This window comes from Hoplias malabaricus, chromosome 1 (assembly GCF_029633855.1).
Source record: "Hoplias malabaricus isolate fHopMal1 chromosome 1, fHopMal1.hap1, whole genome shotgun sequence".
Lineage (NCBI taxonomy): Eukaryota > Metazoa > Chordata > Actinopteri > Characiformes > Erythrinidae > Hoplias > Hoplias malabaricus.
In genome coordinates, this window is record NC_089800.1 from 50,551,028 (window position 1) to 50,570,814 (window position 19,787).

Below are 19,787 nucleotides of genomic sequence, written 5' to 3' on the forward strand. Positions count from 1 at the left end.
AAAAGCTTGGGAATTTTTAAAAGAATATTAACATATATTCATGCAAAAGCAGAGATCCCTGGGCACTAACTATGTCCCCTGCTGTTGAAAAAACCCTTTCACTAGGGCACTAGCGACAGAGGTGACAGGTAGGGAAAGATTTGCTTCTGCTAGAGGTGGAAGCAGTGGGGTTGTGCAGAATAACGGTAATAGAGTATATAGAGATAATAGAGTATTTATGACGTGTTTGAGACATATTTCTGTCAGGTCTCTGAGTAAAAGGCCAAAACGTTCATTTATGTGCATTTTAAAAGCCACAGGGAGGGGGCGCTGTGGGAGCTCACTGACTGCTGGTGTCACACTCTGAAAATGGGTGGGGAAAATACACAAGCCCAGTAGCCCACCACAGTTGTGAGTTTGAGTTAAAAGAGAGAGGAAAGAAGCTCAAAACAGACAAAATACTGAACACCCTTCACTCCAGTTTATGCTCACGGGTATGAGGCTTTATCTATACATATGTGTGTAATTTGAGCCTCATTTGGATGCTGTGGAGTGCTAAATCCCCAGTGCCTGTTAGCTGGCCAGCTGTGCTTATAAACAGTGATATTTCAGGATTTATTTCGCTTATTTCATCGACTGGTGCTGGAGGAACAGAGAAGATTTTAAATAAGCGAAATAAGAAAGTTCTACACTGTTTAGTGCAACAGGCCCCACAGCGAGAAGCTCCGGTCACACTCACCTGGGCGAAAAACACATTTACACAACCACTCACACAAACAAGTGTGAGAGCCAAAGAATTACGAGGTGCATTTTCATGGCAAATGATATTAGGCCATTTTTCATAGTTAAAAATTGGGGATTTCAACAGTTCGTCAACACACTGGACCCTAAATATTACACTCCTTCCCACCTGCCCTTTAGCCAAACTGTACCGCCAGCACTTTACAAAGAAACAAAACTAAAACTGGCTGAGACCCTCAGTAGTATCTCAGTAGTTTCACCTCTAGCAAAAGCATATTTTTCCATACCTTCCACCTCTGTCCCTAGAGAATTGGTTTTTCAACAGGAGGGGACATAGTCTCTCTGCTTCTACATGAAAATATGCTAATATTTCTTTAAAAAAAAGAAAGAAAGAAAGAAAAAGTAAATTCCATGCCTGGAACGAGCACAGGCCAAGCCTTGGTTTATTTATTTGAGGAGATTTTTATTATTATTATTATTATTTGTCTTTTGTTTATTTGTATGATGTGGGATTTGTTTTAAAATTTTATTTCAGTTTTTACACAAAATAAGATACACACATTTACGTTATTTTGTAGTTTATTTGAAGAGGAATAAAAGAAAACTTTGCTATAATTTGCTTCAGTTTCACTTTGTGACCCAAAATATAAATAAATAAATAAATAAAGTATTGGAAGAAAATTGTACGTGAACCCAGCATCTTGTACCAAATCACATCGCAGGCAGAGCATATTGTTACAGCCCTAGTTTATAACGAAACCTTTTGTTTTTTTTATTATTCATCTGTTATTTATTTAGATGAATACTAAATTAAAGATGTAATTAAAGCCTTTATCAGTCAGCATTCACAGCCCTACCATCACATACTGGAAGATAAACACAAAGGAATTTAGAGAGGTACATAAAACATGCAAATCTCATAAAAAGTCAGGTGCAATCTGTGCCTTCTTTTTCAAGGTTGGTGACGTGTAGGTGTGTGTGTGTGTGTGTGTTGTTAGAGTCTGTGCTGCTGAATTTGGTTCTAGAGGATGTAGTGTTTTCTTAAGTGCAGAAATATGCACACTTTCCACAGTGGATACTCAGTCCTAAACTACACGATGTGAAGATTTTATTTTCTGTGATCTGTGACATTGATGCTCTATTAATCATTTCCTCTTGTGTGCACCTCATGTTGTGCTCTAGATAAAAACAGCACTAAATGTGCCAAGGCAAAATTCCTGTACCTGACAAGCACTGGCACATCAACAAACTAAACGCCATCCATTCGTACACACTTTATTAAACACGAAGGGCTTACATATGTAATTACACTTGACTCATTCTTATCAACATACATCAGATGGTTTTGTTTCACACATGAGCTATGAACACTGACCGCAGGCACATTTATTACCTGCTCTCGGTAAATACAGCCTCTTTACCACGACTTCATCCAAAAACAAAATGATTCAATAAAAGTTTTCTTTTCTGATGTGTAACACAGGTCTAGACACATATACTCGCTCATTCTTGTATAAAGATTCAGGGCCAATACAAATAAAGCAGTGACCTACAAAACCTTACTTTTGATTCAGTCCTTTTATTTAATTAATTATTTTAATATATATATGTCATTTTATGGAGGGACCTGACTTTATTTCACCAACACATTTCTCTAAAGTGATTCAGCACATTTGGTGAATGTGACCTGAGGTCATGCCCCATGGCTCTGACAGACATTTCCTTATCAAAGAATTCTATGAAAGAATGCTATGATAAAATAGTTAATATCGTCACTGTCCAAAGAAACATATCTATCTCCAAAGTTCATTTTCAATGGAAGTCAGTGTAGACTAGATTTTATTCTGTGTAAATCTGGAGCATTCTTATTGGTCCATTCATTATACACAGTGTAAAGGGCAGCTGCAGCGCTCAACTTACATGGAGATACGTGTTTTGCTCTGGACAGCGATATGTACGTTGTCTTTGTACAGGTCGGATGCATGTTTGTTTGCAGTAGAAGCTGACTAGTGATTCATTATTGACTCTTGAATCGAATATGATCTGGAGTTATTTCACTGTGAATACATTCTCACTGGCTTAGATTGAGTTGATCTGCACATACAGCTGAGAACAGCGGCCAGTTAAAGGCTGGGAATAATCTGAAAATCAGACATCAATCTAAAAAACTAGTGAACTGAAGTCAAAACTAGTGAGCCAGAAAAAAATATCGTTATCAGCAGAGCATCTCACCAATGAGGAAAGAAATCTCTAAACTTCGCCAAGATATCTTTCAGGTAACACATTAAGAACCGCTTTTATAGCCATAACAATGTCACGGCCAAAATCTGGTGACCCCATGCTCTGCATACTGTGTCCCACCCAGATTTAATCAGGAGAGGACTTTGGGTCAGGGGTACGATGAGAAACAGCCCAGATGAGCTTTGTTAGGAGTTGGATTATGTAATTTGACACATATTTGTATCTAGTGTTTGTTTGCCCAAGGATTCTCACACAGTCACTCACACACTCACTAGTGTGGACAATATCATATGTCCTTCATGATCTACCAGCGTGTGTGTTTGGACCGTGAGAGGAAACCTGAGCACCCAGAGGAAACCCACACAGACACAGGGAGAACACCACACTCCTTAAAACAGTGACTCGAGGGCAGGGTTTAAAACAGGACCCCAAGACATTTAATGACCTTTAAAATTGGTTGTGTATTGTGATGTGTGCCAAAGCTGATCCTGGAGTCTTCCTGCGCTACACATTAACACACACCAGTGCACCACTGTTAACATGATTAGCCAGATCAGGTGTGTTGGGAGTGGAGGGCACTACACTGTGCAGGACAATGGGCTGTCGAGGTTTAAAAACTCTTCCATTTTTGCAGCATCAAATCCTACACAACACTAATATTTACCTGTTTTATGCCCTATTCACATGGGATTTGTTTAGCCTGTGAACATGGGGTAATTATTCCCAGAGTATCTCAGAGTGTAATTCCATGTGAACAGATAATTTTAGTGTTTTTTCCGCAGTGCGCGCTACTGTTTCAGGAAAGATTCCTGAGATTCTGTAAGTAAAATTCTGAGATTCTGAGTGTAAAATTAGGCTGGATAGATATGAAGTGTCTGAGAATAACACACATACACACAACGCATGACCCCTCCACCCTGGTCAACCCTTAAACCACATCTTCCCAGCATACAAATCCCCCTACCCACCAATGCACGCACGCAAACACACACACACACTCACATACATGCATACACACCAGCAACCATCAGCTTTGACTTCCTGCAGCCTGGCTCATTCGGGCCTCTTGACTGGTTAAACCACGCAGAAAGACAAACGCGGCAGGGTTGGTGCTGCCTCGCTAAATCCCCCGGGGGGCGTCAGTGGGTCCTGGAGGCTTTGTGTGAATAGAACACCCCTGAGTCAACAGCCGTATCAAGACAATGAGCTGAATAGTGGCTAAAATCACACAGGCTACGGCCGGGATGTGGGATTAGGGTCTAACTGTGAGCAAAGGAGGAGACGAGGTGCAGCTCGGAGGAGAGTCCTTTCCAGCAATTTCATTTAAAAAAGTACAGAGCAACCGTGATCTGAACACTCTTGTTCTTGAACTTCGTTCCTGTCTTTTCTTATCTTTCCTTCATCATATTTGTTGCCACGGGCGTCTGTGGCCCGGTCATTTCCTCCATAACATTCCTGTCGTTTCTCAGGTGCATTCTTAACATTTCCTACACAGCTCAGAGCAGAGAGCATCTCCAACACACCTCACAGAACTTCTACTCACACACACACACACACACACACACACACACACACACACATGTGCATGCACACATTCACATCATGGTATTAACTAAAAGACACATGTAAATTCAGATCTCACTGACATTATATAAAATAAAATCCCACTAGAAAAGGCCAGTACAGCACTGACAGTAGTAGGAAGACGAGACAGAGCCTGCATTAACAGATGTCTGATTGTCTGATAGAGTGTGCGTGTGTGTGTGTGTGTGTGTGTGTGTGTGTGTGTGTGTGTGTGTGTGAAGAAAAGATCTGAATGTGATTACACTGATCAAACATAATAAATAACACACACTCTCAACTCGAACACATCAATAAACACTCAGTTAAGGCAAAATCACCAGTCCCCTAGACTGAGAACTAGACAGGACTGAGGACTACACTGAGGACTAGACACACGACTAAACAGGACTGAGGACCACATTTAGGACTAGACTGAGGACTAGACTGAGGACCAGACTAATGCCTAGACTGAGGACTACACCGAGGACTAGACTGATGCCTAGACAGAGGAGTACACTAAGGACTAGACTAATGCCTAGACTGAGGACTACACAGGGGACTACACTGAGGAATAGACTGATGCCTAGAATGAGGACTATACTAAGGACTACATTGAGGACTAGACTAATGCCCAGAATGAGGACTACATTAAGGACTAGACTGATGACTAGACTAATGCCTAGACTGAGGATTACACAGGGGACTACACTGAGGACTAGACTAATGCCTAGACTGAGGACTACACTGAGGACTAGACTGATGCCTAGAATGAGGACTACACTAAGGACTACACTGAGGACTGGACTGAGGACTAGACTAAGGCCTAAACAGAGGACTACACTGAGGACTAAACTAATGACTAGACAGAGGACTAAACTGAGGACTAGACTTATGCCTAGAATGAGGACTACACTAAGGACTACACTAAGGATTACACTGATGCCTAGAATGAGGACTAGACTAATGCCTAGACTAAAGCCTAGACAGAGGACTACACTGAGGACTAAACTAATGACTAGACAGAGGACTAAACTGAGCACTAGACTTATGCCTAGAATGAGGACTACATTAAGGACTACACTGAGAACTAGGCAGAGGACTAATGCTTAGACTGAGGAGTAAATAATGCAGATTGCATGACGTGAAAAACTTCACTGTTTTAAAGCATTCACTAAAGATTTTTAAGACGACTTAATATGTTTCCAACCAGTAGCCACAGGCCCCTCACTGCCTCCAAATGTAGGATTTAGTTTATCATCTGGGAGAGAGAATAATGCAGGGAGTAAACCGAAGTTGAGTGCATCACTCAGGGTCCTGGGAGCAGTAGCTGGGATAAAAAACATAACCTGTTCTTCGCTGAAAATCCTTTCACAGCTGGGCCACCGTCACCCTCAGTGGAGTCACAGCCAGACAGAGGAGCTTCTTCAAAACCTGCCCCCCACACACCCTTAGACGCTGAGAGAAAGCCCTAAGCCACAGCATCAATCCTCCTCTTTTTTTATTTCCACTTTCACTGCAGCCAGAAAACAGATGCACATCCCACCTGAAGCAGCCGAGGCCGTTTTACTGAGATGCCTTTGAGTGCTTTACAATGTGTGTGTCTGCAGGGGCCAGGATGAGAGTAAACAGGGTCACTAATAAATCACTTACAACAGCCTGGTCAAGAAAATGGTCGACATCATAAATGGCTTTTACTGCTTTCTTGTGTCTATTGTGTGTCTGTGTTTGAATACAGAAACAAAAAGGTCCTCAACATTTCTCAGTGCTGTCTCGTGTCCGGAAATGGGGCTTAACATCAACCAACCAATCAGGATGAAATATAAGAAATAAATAAATAACCATATGGGCCTCTATGAGTCTGAACAAGAGCGTAATAGCATCACACCATCAAAACCAATACAGAAGCAAAAGAGACTACTCTGAAGTCTGTAATTCATTTGTATGAATTGTGTGCATATACTGCAATTAATTTATTCAATAGAAATAATGCTGGACATTCGTTTGCGACAAGGAGATTAAATGGAAACGCCCAGTAAAAGATGGAACATCATCCAGATGTTACAGAGACTGGTCACAGACTATTAGTTTTTTTTTTTAATTAATAATAATGAACAAATTATTGTTAGCCTAAAGCAAAAGATTATAAATGCCAAGAGACATGTTCAACAAAGTTGTACTACAGATATAAGAGCTTCAGCTTTGCCTTTATGTAACTCCACATTGTCAGAGGTGAAAGAATCTGAGCCCAGTTTGTTATTTTTTATGCATGTATCAGACTTTTCTCTTAAATTAAAAAACGTGTCACCCAGACTTCTTCCAGCATAAAATAAACCTCTCAGCAATTTTCAGTTTGAAATATCAATGATAATAATCTTTAAAAAAATCAGTAATATCTGCCGATACCAATATACATCTGATAATATCGTGCACCTCTACTGAAAAGCATCATCACCGCATCCTGTCATTACCAGCACACACATGGTTGTGACGCTAAAGACAGTGGATAATAGTAATGACAGGTTTCCGTTTTCACCATCAGATGTCCCCCAGCTGAAGAATCACTCATTAACATCAGTGGGGCAGGTCCAGTTTTGACCTTGACTGAAAACATCTGTCCACTCAGATCATCTCAAGAGTCGAGACAGCGCTCGGACAGACGTCTACAGTGACACGTGTGACGTCACGCCCAATACAGCCCCCCCCCACACACACACACGCAACAGGTTCGGGTTTAGAACACGACCTCGCTCCGCATCACATTGCACCCAATACACCGTACAGTGAAGAGGTGTTGGTTTATGTCCCTCCCTTTAAACTCCAACACATTCGTCATTCCCAGTTCGTTTTAAGGTTTTTACACTATTATTTCTCACAGAAGACTGAAAGTTAACGACTGCTGTTTACAGGGAGAGAAATTCCTCACTTAGAGTCAACTCCCCGTTCCTTTTCACCTCCTCGTCTCATAAAACTGAAAGAGTTTAACCTGAAAGAAACATGAGAAAGAGTTCTGTTTCTCGAACTCTTCAAACCCTTCCCAAATTCTTCGAAACCTTCACTAAACCTGCGCCTCTTACTCCTTCTGAGTGAAATACAAACAACGTTAAAGTCCTGGAGGTTGAGACCGACATTTTACAATGTAACATTTTTCTGAGTCACACCTACCCCCTCAGCATCGGCGAGCGGCGCGAGCCCCAGGAGCAGCAGCGTTATTCCAAGCACAGCCGCTCGCGCCATGGCACGTGGTTCCGTCGCCAAAGGTCCCTCAAGAAACCCGCGTGTCCCCTCTGAGGGATAACGGTTTACCCCCTTTCCCGCAGTCTGCCACCGGCTACACAGTCTTGGGGCTGCCCGCGGTAGATCCTGGGGGTGTCTCCAAAGCCCAGCGCGTTATTTACCAGCACCAAAACCTGGCGCGCGTAAAAGAGCGGCCATCGCTTTACCGAAACCCTAACATGGTCAAAGCAAGGAGCGGGCATGGAATACAGGATGAATGCGAGAGTACGGGAGCCCGAGGTTAATGTGACAAAGACAGTTATGTTTCAGTGGGGCTTCTCTTGCTGCAGAGTGCGTCTCGTGCCGTAATCCTTGCGTCACGAGCGCTCATTTCTACGGAGGCAAGATGGGCGGCGTTAGTGTGTTAGTGCTCGAGCCTTTTTTTTGTGACAGTTAAACCTTCGCCGTGTTTCTGTTAAAAGTTTTGCGAGTGTACCTTCGCCTCCGGATGTGGTTTTATATCCCGTGTTGATGTACAATCAGCGACCAGCGCGGGCAGACAAGGTAAGGGCGCCTTTTCCTGTTTGGGAGCTTACACAGAGGGTGATGTTTGTAACGGGCTCGAAACTTCAGTCCTCCAACCACTGCGTCCAACACGGACCCTGGCTCCTTCTGGGAGGCTCTGGGAAGTGTAGGGTTTAGTTCAGTTGAGTTTAGAGAAGCAGATAGGGTTTTTATTCCAAAGTCTGTCCAAAGTGGCGCTGTTGTGAAGGGAATATTAACGTAAACTATAGTTTAGCGTTTTTATGTCCAGAGAAATACGGTGGATCCAGTTATAACCTGTGGTGCTCTTATTTGTCTTCTATTAAACTCTAGTCATTTTAAGGTGGTCTGTCAGAACTGAAGCTCCATAAGCTGAGGTCCATAACTATATCAGCCTTTTACCACTGGAGTCAGTTCAGTTCCCTTCACTGAGGGGCTATAAGCCCGGGAAAGGAAAGAGATGATGGTTTTCAGTGAGAGTAGACACACACACACACACACACACACACACAAACATTTATAAGCACATGCCACAAATCGCGAGTTTACCAATAGCACCATTGTGTAAAGTATTGATCCATTCAATAAAAACAGTCAACATTTCAGCAGATATTTACAGGGCGCCCTAACACTCTTCTCTCTGAGATTTAACTGGAGGTAGAGTATTGTTTCGGACTCTAGTCTCATTTACCGTATCTTGTCTAGGCATCTTTGGTACCTTAGGTGGGTTTAGACCTCAGTTTGGTTAGCATTGACTTTGGTGTGTCAGGGAAAATAAGTGATCCGGAAAGATCAACTTTGTCCCAGTCCAGTAAGCCGCAGACATGCAGCAGTGCCATCTATTCTCTCCCTCTCCCTCTCCCCCCCTCTCTCTCTCTCTCAGCCTCAACCATCCATCCATCCATGCACCCCTCTTTGCAAAACGCCCCTGTCCGAAACCTCTGTCTGAACTGATTGCAGTGTCCTAATTTCGCTCCCAGAAGTGTCCACCAGGAGGTCAAAGGGCAGAGCTACAGACCTGGCCCCAGCAGACAAACACTTGCAGAGATCGAGGGCACGTTCAGGAACACGCCCTGAGTGGGGGGTGAGATGACACGCCCCCGCCGGATTGCCTGGGTCAGCCTCCCTCTCTGGTGAGTTAACTTTGACCTGCAGTGCTCTCATATCCAGACATTTATGGTGGCTACAGTGGTTTGCAGATGTTTTAGAAACTCATGACTGTATCCCAGATATTTGGAATAACATGATTTTACAGTAGATTGCTTTGAAAAGTCATTCTGAGCATGAATTCAATAAGATTTAAGGCCAGGCGGGGCAGTGTAACCTGGAATATTACATTCTAAGAGCTTATATAATAGGTCACAGTATCACTAGCCTTCTCTCTGTCACGGTCCAAAGAAAAAAACATGTATCTCCATGTTTCTGAACGTTTAGTTTACTACACCATTTGAACAAAGCATGTGTCCCTCACACTGTGTGAAAATGTCATGATAAATGGACCAAAAGAAATGCTCCAAAATTACGAATTAATTAATTGTTATAATAATTAACAAAATATTAATCATAATTAAAATACCTTCTGACAATGACTTCCATTTAAATGTAAGTATATTGTTCATCTCCTGTGAAGTTACTATTTTGGAGATGCATGTTTAAGACAGTCATGATATATATATATATATATATGTGTGTGTGTGTGTGTGTGTGTGTAATATATATTTCAAAAGATATGTGTAATGTACCCCGAACTAAGAACTGATTTGATCAGTGTCTGAGCATTGATCAACCTTCACTATTCACTCATATCTGTGTAAATATGTTAAATATATCAAACATATTTCCTCTAATCTTCTTTTCTTTCTCCCCTGTGTTTCTGCAGGTGGCTTCTCCTGACACATGTTTCCAGACAGACTGTGCAAGGGGTGGGTGTTTCACTTTCTCTTTTGGTCTTTCAGAAGGTCTGTTCTTGCTTGAGGAAACTTTCCAACAATGGTGTGAGAGTTAAATGTATATAAAGCGAGTCAGTATTGGTCGTTGAAATGTATGTGATGCCTGTTCAGATAGTGACGACTGTTCCCAATGCTCCGCCGTCTCTGTGTTTTAACACGTTCTGATAGAAGTTAAAAAATACAGGTTGGAGAAACATATAAGCTTTATGCTGGCTGGAGTGACACCTGAGTGATTTCCATGGTTTGCTGATAAGATGTTTATGGATGGAGATGACAGTGTTGGAGTGCATTCTGGTAAAAAAAAATATAAAAATAAATAACCAGTTTTAATCAGATATCGATGGTAGGGCCCTGTAGGCCTTTAGAAGTTTGGAAATGCCTTTGAAGCCCAGTGGCACATGATCCCCGAGACTTATGAAGGCATATGCGATAAAAAGATTGCCCCTGTGGACAGGCTGTTTGAAGAACTGAGATATATTTGATGGAGAATGTCTAAGGGTTAATTATTTCTGATGGTTACATTATAGTTGTGAATATTAATCTGAAATTATGGCACATCCTGAGTGTTAACGAGTTGTAAGTGTCTGTTCCTGTAACTCTATCACTGTTAGTGATCATGTCTACGCAGTAGTTCTGCTGTACTTGGTGACCCTGTGTAAAAGCAGAGGTAAGGCTAGATATCTGTGGCTCTCTCTGATAGCAGCCCAGAGCCACAGCTGGATACAGAACATTACTCATGAGGGAAGATGGAAGCAGATATGTGCGTTCTTTCAGCAGCAGAGAAAGAACATGGTTTGCATGGATGGCTGTCTCCTCTGCATGGTATGCTGACAACCCTTCCTTCAATATAAACAATTCAGCTGAATATCGAGCACAGGAAAGAAAGAGGAGGGAATGCAATGAGAGAGAGACAAATGGCATGTGCATGTTCATTCATGTGCATTTAAGAGAGCCACAGAGGGGGGGCGCTGTGGGAGCTCACGGACTACTAATGTCATGCTCTGAAAACAGTTGGGGAAAATGCACAAGGCCAGTAGCCCACCACAGCTTTGAGTTTAGCGCTAAGTTTGTGTTGAAAGAGAGAGGAAAGAAGCTGAAAACAGAAAATATTCGGAAGACACTTCACTCGACTTTGTGCTCACAGTCATGAGGCTTTATCCTCTAAATATGTGTGATTTGAGCCTCAGATCACTGGAAAATCATCTGCTGTGGTGTGCTAAACCACTAGCGCCTGTTAGCAGGTCAGCTGCGCTTCTGAACAGTGTAGTCTTATTTTGCTTATTTTTAAAATTTCTCTGTTTCTCCAGCCCCAGACGCTGAAATTTACTCTCTCAGAAATGTTTTTTTTTATCATCAACATGTGTCGGTGTACACAATCAGGCTGTGCTGAGCTGAACTGCACAGTGCCAAAAACCCTCACAGATATGAGGCTCACACAGCCTGACAGTGCACCCCCCACCCCACCCCCACCCCACGGTAATATGGCATGTTGTGTTAATATTTTGAGATGGTATGACAACATGAAAATGTGGATACTGCCCATCCCTAACTGTGAGTGTTAAAATTGTTAGTTTTACATTTACTGTGTTGATTTAACTCTGGCATATCTGCTGTGTGGCTGTTCTATGGTTACACTCATGGTAATTAGTATTTTAGTGTTAATTTTACTGAAATACTTGATTATACATGTGAGAGATGAAGGTTAAAACATATCACACAAACATACATTTTCTTAAAACTCTGTATTTTACAGTAAAGTGAGTGAAGTCTTTCCAAAAAGCTATAAACAGCACTTACAACAACCTAAAGCACAGGTTTAACTTTGAACCTATTCACCTGTGTATGTGCTGTTGTTCTACACTCTCTTCTCTCCACACATTCTACTAAACACTATGTGCATAGAATAATTGTTGACTGGGAGTCAACTTTCGTCATACCATCTCAAAATATTAACACGGTATTCAGTGTTACCGACGCGACTGGAGCTGGAGGAAGAGACAGTCCTACACTGTTTAGAAGCACAGCTGGCTAATTATCAGGCACTCGTGGTTTAGCACACCACAGCAGATGATTTTTTAGTTCAAATCACACATATTTATAGATAAAGCCTTATACCTGTAAGCGCAAAGTCGAATGAAGTGTCTGCTGAGTATTTTGTCTGTTTTCAGCTTCTTTCCTCTGCGGTGGGCTACTGGGCTTGTGTTTTTATCCCCACCTGCTTTTTTTTTCATTTAGAAAAAACCACCCTCATTTTGAGATCTCTTCCACATTTTTAAATTCTGCAGTCTACTATTAAAATGATGCCATCCACACCTAGTCTGATTGTATAAATCATGATTTAACAGGAACATATTTAGCTATTACACATCCCTTTTCTGCGCTGTGATGGATTAATGCCCAGTCCAGGGTGTGTTATTGACTTGTGCTCGGTTATTCCAGGCTCTGGATCATTTTGACCCTGATCTTAGAGAAGTCGAACGATTGAATGAATAAATGAATGAATTAATATCCCGTTGCTGACAAGTTCATGTCACCTGCCTCGTGTTTGTCTTAGGGACAGTGTTTCCACTGTGCTCACCTTTAATGAGTAAAAGAGTGAACTGCAGAAAGAAATGTTTCTGAATACCTCCGGTGATTGATCAGTGATTGAATGAATGAATGACTGATGTATGACACTGAGAGAGATGTCACTGATTTGTTTCTGTATATGACAGCTGCAGCCTTCCATGTTGTGGACCCCATTGTGGCGCACATCTGTGGAGAGCCGTTCTGCGGTTCTGATGGCAGATGATTTCCTTTGGCTCTGTCCTGGAGGGGTTGCTCTCCTTTGTTTGTCAGTGTCAGGGTTGGCCAGGTGATATTTTACACTTTTTAGAGATTCTTGTGTGCATTTACCCACGTGTTGAGGATCGCTGTCATTCTTGTCATTCCTGAGACTGGGAATCATCTTTAAGACAGTGTTTTGGTGAACACAGTAGCGTTTATAACACCCTCCATGAACGCCATCTCCCCAGCACCTGTGGAACTCATACACATATGTAATACACTATCACACTACTTCCGTCATGTTTCACAGCTGATGTGGTGCAGTCTCGTTGCCCTAAACACCCTGAACCGTGTATATAGTGCAAAAGATTGATTACAGTCTGTAACTGTAGAACTACAGATTGACTGAAATGGACAGTGGAGCTGAGAGAGTGGACAATGAGGGGAGAGACTGAGGGGTAATATTTTGGATAACTGCTGTGTATTATGTGAGAAAATGTACAGAAACAGAGGTAAAGGGGAACATGAGAGTTAAGAAAAAGTCTTATTTTACTGGTGCGTATATATATATGTGTGTGTGTGTGTGTGTGTGTGTGTGCGTGTGTGTGTGTGTGTGTGCGTGTGTGTGTGTGTGTGTGTGTGTGTGTGTGTGTGTGTGTGTGCTTTCATATTTGAGATAACGATAGATAGTGAGATCATAAAGCTAAACCAAAATCACTGGGTGTAAAAATACAGATGCTGTCAGCACACTTACCCCACCCCCCAATACACACACACACACACACATACACATACAGACAGACAGACAAACAGACATTTACACTTCTCTGCACAAATATATAAAATATTAATTTAATCTCACTGAAATATTTGACATCCATTTTCTGCCTTTGAGCATTAATTTCCACTTTCACCTAAAACTTACGCAGCGTTAATACACTACGTTCATGATCGCTAACCTTGAAATCCACATCTTTAAATCATCTAAACCAGAACTCACACGTACTTTTGGATACAGTACTATCCCCGAGCACAGAAGGAACCCATCACATTTTTGCAGCTTTTATTTTTCCTGATGGGGCTCATAACAAAGGCAGTAAACAATAAAGTCTTCACTCGCCGTTGTCACACTGCTTCATTTTAGGTTACTTTTTGCTAAATAAAATGAGAATTGTGATTTTTAATACGACACACCAGTTACTATAAAATGACAAAAGAGAAGGAGAATTTTTGAATTTTTATTACAGTTATGAATTAAACAAAACTCTTTAAAACGTGTTTCTACAACCAATACATACATCTTTTCCAAATATGAATGTAACTGTGTTTATTTTAGCTGTCTGCAACCTGTAAGTGTAAATCAACTGAACTAAAGTGTAACTGGACTTTCAGTCATGTTTATTTCTGTGGTCCTCTGGAAGAGTTTGTAGGTGTATGTAAACAGTTAAAGGCAATGTATACACTTTTGAGGAACAACAGTTCTCTCTGGTTTGTTTATGTTCAGAAGCTCTGTGTCTTTTAAGGTAGAGCGAGGTGTTTGAGGAGAAAAATAACTGTTGTTTGTATATGGCTGAAGTGTAACTGTCTGTAGGTTTGTATTTCCACACAAACACATTTATAACTCAAGTTGTTTAGTTTTGCAGCACATTCGCTCTGCGTTTACTTTCATGCAGTTAGAGCTCTCCCAAATATTAGAGTCAGTTCCATTTATAGCAAAAGTAAATCAATATTATCCACCTATGGAGCAGAAATAGAGCAACATCCTGATCTCGGTTCATCCGTTTTTTTTCTCCATCATCTAAAAACCTCTGAGGCTGTGAGCAGAGAGAAAGATAAAGTCTAGCATACTGGACCGAGACATTCTGTTTTTTTTTTTTTACCCATTTACAGACATGGGGGCTTCGTACAAACATTAGACCAGTTCCCAGGGCAAAACGACTGGAGTGCATCAAATGTAGAAGAAACATCCTCAGAATTATAAACAAAGTGTTCCTTGATTATTATAATTATGAACGTATTGTCAGAATGGCAGCATATTTACTTCAAAAATTTCACCCATTTATTTTTTTTTACTCATAATTTTTTCCTCTTGTGTACATGTGTGCCTAATGCTATTCATGTGAAAGTTAATAGTTATTTCTTTGTACACCAGCATGTATGCAAGTATGCATGCGTACTTGCATATTTGCGCACACACACACACACACACACACACACACACACACACCACAAGGTGTATGTTATCTGGTCTGTAGATAGTTGTGTCTACTCTGTATCCTGCACTTTCCATGTAGAGCGGGCATACAGGTGAAAGAGAGAAAAAGAGGGCAGGAGATAGAAATGAACTGATAAAGATAAAGTAAGAGCAAACTGTGTGCCTCTTAAAGGTCAGTCTGCAGGTAAGGAAGTGTAAGTCTGAGGTCAGTCCTCCTTAATAATAATCAGTGATGGCACACAAAATGTAATTTTTTCTTGTGGAGAAAAAACAGTACGAAACTTTTATTGCTACATGTAAATGGAGCGTGTACGTCACAGATCGCACTAGACCAAGTACAAGTGATGCATGCGGTACATGCTAAAGAGAGGCTGGAAACACGTGCTGATTTGGTTAATGTTTATTAAACACACTCTGAGAACAATACACAGATAGAGATAAACCTAGGAACCATAACATGAATTTCTAGACACTAGAACAACACAACAGAGGAACAGTGAATGATAAAGCAAGTCTAGAAACAGACTTTGAATAACCAGAGCCAATAGGATGCAATTGTGATATGATCACAAATAAATATCATGATTATCTCAACCTTTTACCTCGATTACAATTAATGAAGTGTGATTTTATTTGTTGGTTGTCTCATAGTTCACTGACGAGGCTTGTACTGTAAATATGCCCCAGTATTAAAGGTGGGATATTTGTTTCTAATGTTGCTGGGAGCTTGTCCGTTGTTATTTTTGAGTCGTGCTCTGTTAATATTTGGTGTGTGTTTGTGTTCAAGTGTTAAGCACACTGGTGGACTTACTTTGATATGAAACGGACCAAAAATGGATGAACAGAATTAAAAGAAACATCAATACAGGCAAGATTACATCAAATAGAATTTCTGAATCTGCATTTAGATTAGTTTCCATGAATTGCCCCGCCCTAGGGGCTGCCTAACATCTCATATGTGAGGAGCGTGGCTAACAGAGGCAGACAGGGAAACAGCCCAATGTGTGTTTTGATTGACAGATGTTGATCAAAACACAGAACTAGAGCAAAACACAGACCAATGCTGACAGCAGGAGATGATTTTATAACCAAATAAAATCTGGAATTTTTTATTTTTTTCCCCCTGGGATGTGTTGCAGTGAACTGTGGGCAGCCTGTTTCATACATCCAGAACAATCTTATTTTTTTCCTGAATCAAGAACGTGCAGATATTTGCTGTTTAAACCAGGCAGATCATTACCACTATTTTTATCTGTGGTACCATTTTCTCATTTCTAAGAGAATATACTCACCCCCAGTCCTCAAAATAAATTGCACACTAAGACAGGGTTGACAGTGGGAACAGGTGAGGTCACTACACATTCTGTAAGTAGCAGATAATCAAACAATTAGTTTACTTTTGTTCATTTTGATTTAGTTGAGATTATGTGTGGTTCCCTCAAACTACAGAGCTCAAGTAGTTTTGGTTCTTTCTGCTGTGAGCCTGCTGCACTGACTGAAGCCACAAAGCTGTAGGCACTGTGTTAGATATACAGTCTTTTCAGAGTTATTTAACCCCCTCTCTCTAACTCTCTCTTTCTGTTACACACACACACACACACACACACACACACACACATACATACGCACATACAAACACATACTTGCTGGTTAATACAAATATCCATGGGCGAATACCTGGCATTGCAGTGGTATAGGGCCTAAATTTGCAGTGGTGTTGTTATCTTTTGTATATCTATGTACTTTATGTCCTTGATTTGTGGCTTGTGTACATATACACACACTGAAGGCTGATTTCCCAAATACAGATACAATCATTTTCCAAGACTGGATGTTTGTGCTGGAGAAATGCCATTGACAGCTTTAACAGAACAAGTGTAATACAGTGCTGGGCTCTGCTTTAGTGAATCTCCAGATCCCACTCCATTTGAGCTTTTCATGTTAAATTACGTCACAACACGCTTCCCTGAGTGTCCAGGGTAATGTCAGTGATTTTAATTTAATTGTGTGGATTAAAAGTGAATGATTTGGACACAGTTGTGATTTTGCAATGGCTTTGAGTAAATTTTGTGTCAAAAGTTGTACAAAAGCAAACATGAAACTTATTTTTTTTGTTTATTTATTCTAAAGTTCTTAGAATCAAGAGCAGAAAGTATGTGAATTCAAAACAGAAACAAAATATATATGCATATTTTTAAAAGATACTTGGTAATGTTATAAGTAGTTATTTGATACTTATTTTTGTTCGCTTTTTGTCAGTTTTTGCTTTCATTGTTTTTGTGTTTTTTTTTATTTCTCTGGTAAGGACTTTTTCTTCTAGAATCTCTCTTTGCTTCTGCTTCGTTTTTTTGCTTCTGATTTTTGGAACACTTTTCATGGGTGGGAGGGTCTTTTCGTGAGCAGAATGCGTTCTGCTCGTGATTCTTCTCTTGAATCTAGGAATTTTGTTTGTAGATTTATATTTTTTGTCACAAAAATAAGTCCATATTTTTTCATCAACCATTTCCAGTTTTACAGGATTGAGGCTTGAATGATGTTAGTGCTGTGCTTCTTAGTTGTGGTTGTGATGTCGTAGCATATGGGCATTTGTCCATTTGTTCTGATTGGTCTGTTTCGACTAAAGCCAGTTCATCGCTCCATAAAAGGTAAAATTCCTGTGTTTAAAATGTGCTTTGCTAAGAATGTGTTATTGATAATGTAGAGAATGGTTTCATAGATTTAGATCAGTTACCAGTTCATTGCTTTCCTAATAAAATATGTATCTCCCAAATTGGCTACACAAAATTGTACTTAGGGGTTAGTGTGTGTGTGTTATTTGGTGAGTGTGCAAGTGACTGGGTGAGTGTATAAGTGTGCGATGCCCTGTGTTGGAGTAGCTCCCCATCCAAGGTTTCCTTGCTTTGCGCCCAGTGTTTCTGTGTGGGCACTGGACCCACAGCGACACTGAACTGGATAATGGGTTACAGACAATAGATGAGTGAATGAGTGGACTGATGTTGGAAGTGTGTGGAAAAAACAATATGTGACTATTTTGATAAATGATGCGGTATGTTATGTTTTCATGGTTGATCAGTTTGCTAACAGCACACTAGGGTGGGACAGTAGTTCAGTATCAAATGTTTAAATAATGATATGATTTTTACACATTTTTAATATGTCCATATGTAATAAATGCCATTCATTTTAAAGTCACTTGATGGTAATGTCATGTTGCTTTCAGCTCTTGGCAGTTTTTCTGAGGCTTTTTTATAGTTAATATCGATATGGGAGTTATATCGTATCGACTGAAATTAAGAAATGTATTGTGATATGAATCTTAGCCATATCGTCCAGCCCTGCAGCACACTAAAAAAGGCTCTTATGTATTTTGGGTACCTCTGGTGTATCACTACTGGGAATGTTATTGATTTGAAATAATGATTAGCCAATGTTAAATGTTGGGCAGTAAATTGCGATATCTGTGAATTGAGATCTTGAAATATATGAGTATATGTCTAAAACCACATGCATAAGCATGAATAAGTGAGGGCAATAATATAGGGGACAGAGGTGTGGAATAGGGGAAGCGCCTCGACCCTTGGTACCCAAGCGTTCTTATCTCTCCCATCAGGCTGGCAGTGAGCAGAGCACGATCCTCAGCCAATCAGAACGCTCCATCTCCAACCCTCATGATGTCATCACAAGCACTCAGACCACAAGAGCCAGCATAGACCTGTTCTCTTCAAACAGCTGCCAGACACAATTATGTGCTTGGGTCTGAAGTATGAATTTCAGAAATTTTATGTTCGGTCATAAGTGCCTTACCGTCTCTACAGAAAGGCCCTGGCAGAACTGTGTATTAATGGGAACTAGCGAGGGTTTGTAGTCCAGAGGATCAGGGCGGCAGACGCCTCAACTCACTCTCTCTCATCATCTTTATCCACCATGTGTTGACTTTGGCACAGAGCATTTTACATTTCAGACTGCATAGCAGTAATTACCGCTAAACTCAAAGAAGGATTTTGTTTGTGTCTGTCTGTCTGTGTGCGTGTGAATATGAATTTCTCTATCAGTGCTTATCATCTGTGTGTGCAAGTAAAACCCTGGCCTGTATATTTATATTATACCAGAATTAACACATACGTCTGATTTTACATTCACAGAGCAACAGGAAGCATTGTGGAATTCAGTGCAGCTTTTTATTTGTTTCTGGTTCTTTTTGTCCATTTATTTTTGGTTTATTTTCATTTTGTGGGGAAAGATTTTAACCACTACACCTTGTAACTCAGTTCCAAGGGGCAAGAGGAATCGTAGAGTGAATCCCATTTCACCCCTTGCTCCTATCATTTCCCCCTACTCTTCCATTTTTCCTAGGGTTGGGTGGACTTTGTTCTTATTGGTAAAGAGGTGTAGGGCAGAGGAGTAGAGCTATATACCACTCAAAACTTTCAGAGTCACATTGCAAACTAAGATTTATGACGCCATGTGAGTCACCAGCCAGAAGCTGCACAGCAACCAAAGTAACACACACATGTCAGTATTTCTCCTTTAATCACTAAGATCACCAGTGTATCATTATTATTATTTAAAAGAAACAT

At 40.7% G+C, this 19,787-nt stretch overlaps 2 protein-coding genes across 4 annotated transcripts in view; one reads left to right on the forward strand and one right to left on the reverse strand.

The window, feature by feature from the left end:
- Positions 1-7,992, reverse strand: part of col4a3 (collagen, type IV, alpha 3) — a 52,100-nt gene extending 44,108 nt beyond the window's left edge. The window contains exon 1 of the mRNA XM_066666195.1: positions 7,687-7,992. Coding sequence (XP_066522292.1) covers positions 7,687-7,758 — 72 coding nt within the window. The 5' untranslated portion in view covers positions 7,759-7,992. The remainder of the gene's footprint in view (positions 1-7,686) is intronic.
- Positions 7,993-8,171: 179 nt separating this feature from the next.
- col4a4 (collagen, type IV, alpha 4) overlaps positions 8,172-19,787 on the forward strand; it is a 70,819-nt gene continuing 59,203 nt past the window's right edge. The window contains exons 1-3 of one of the 3 annotated variants that reach the window (XM_066666214.1): positions 8,172-8,301; positions 9,164-9,413; positions 10,160-10,202. In XM_066666214.1, the coding sequence (XP_066522311.1) occupies positions 9,370-9,413; positions 10,160-10,202 (87 nt within the window). In that variant the 5' untranslated portion in view covers positions 8,172-8,301; positions 9,164-9,369. The remainder of the gene's footprint in view (positions 8,302-9,163; positions 9,414-10,159; positions 10,203-19,787) is intronic. The other 2 variants (XM_066666206.1, XM_066666222.1) reach the window with 2 other exon arrangements.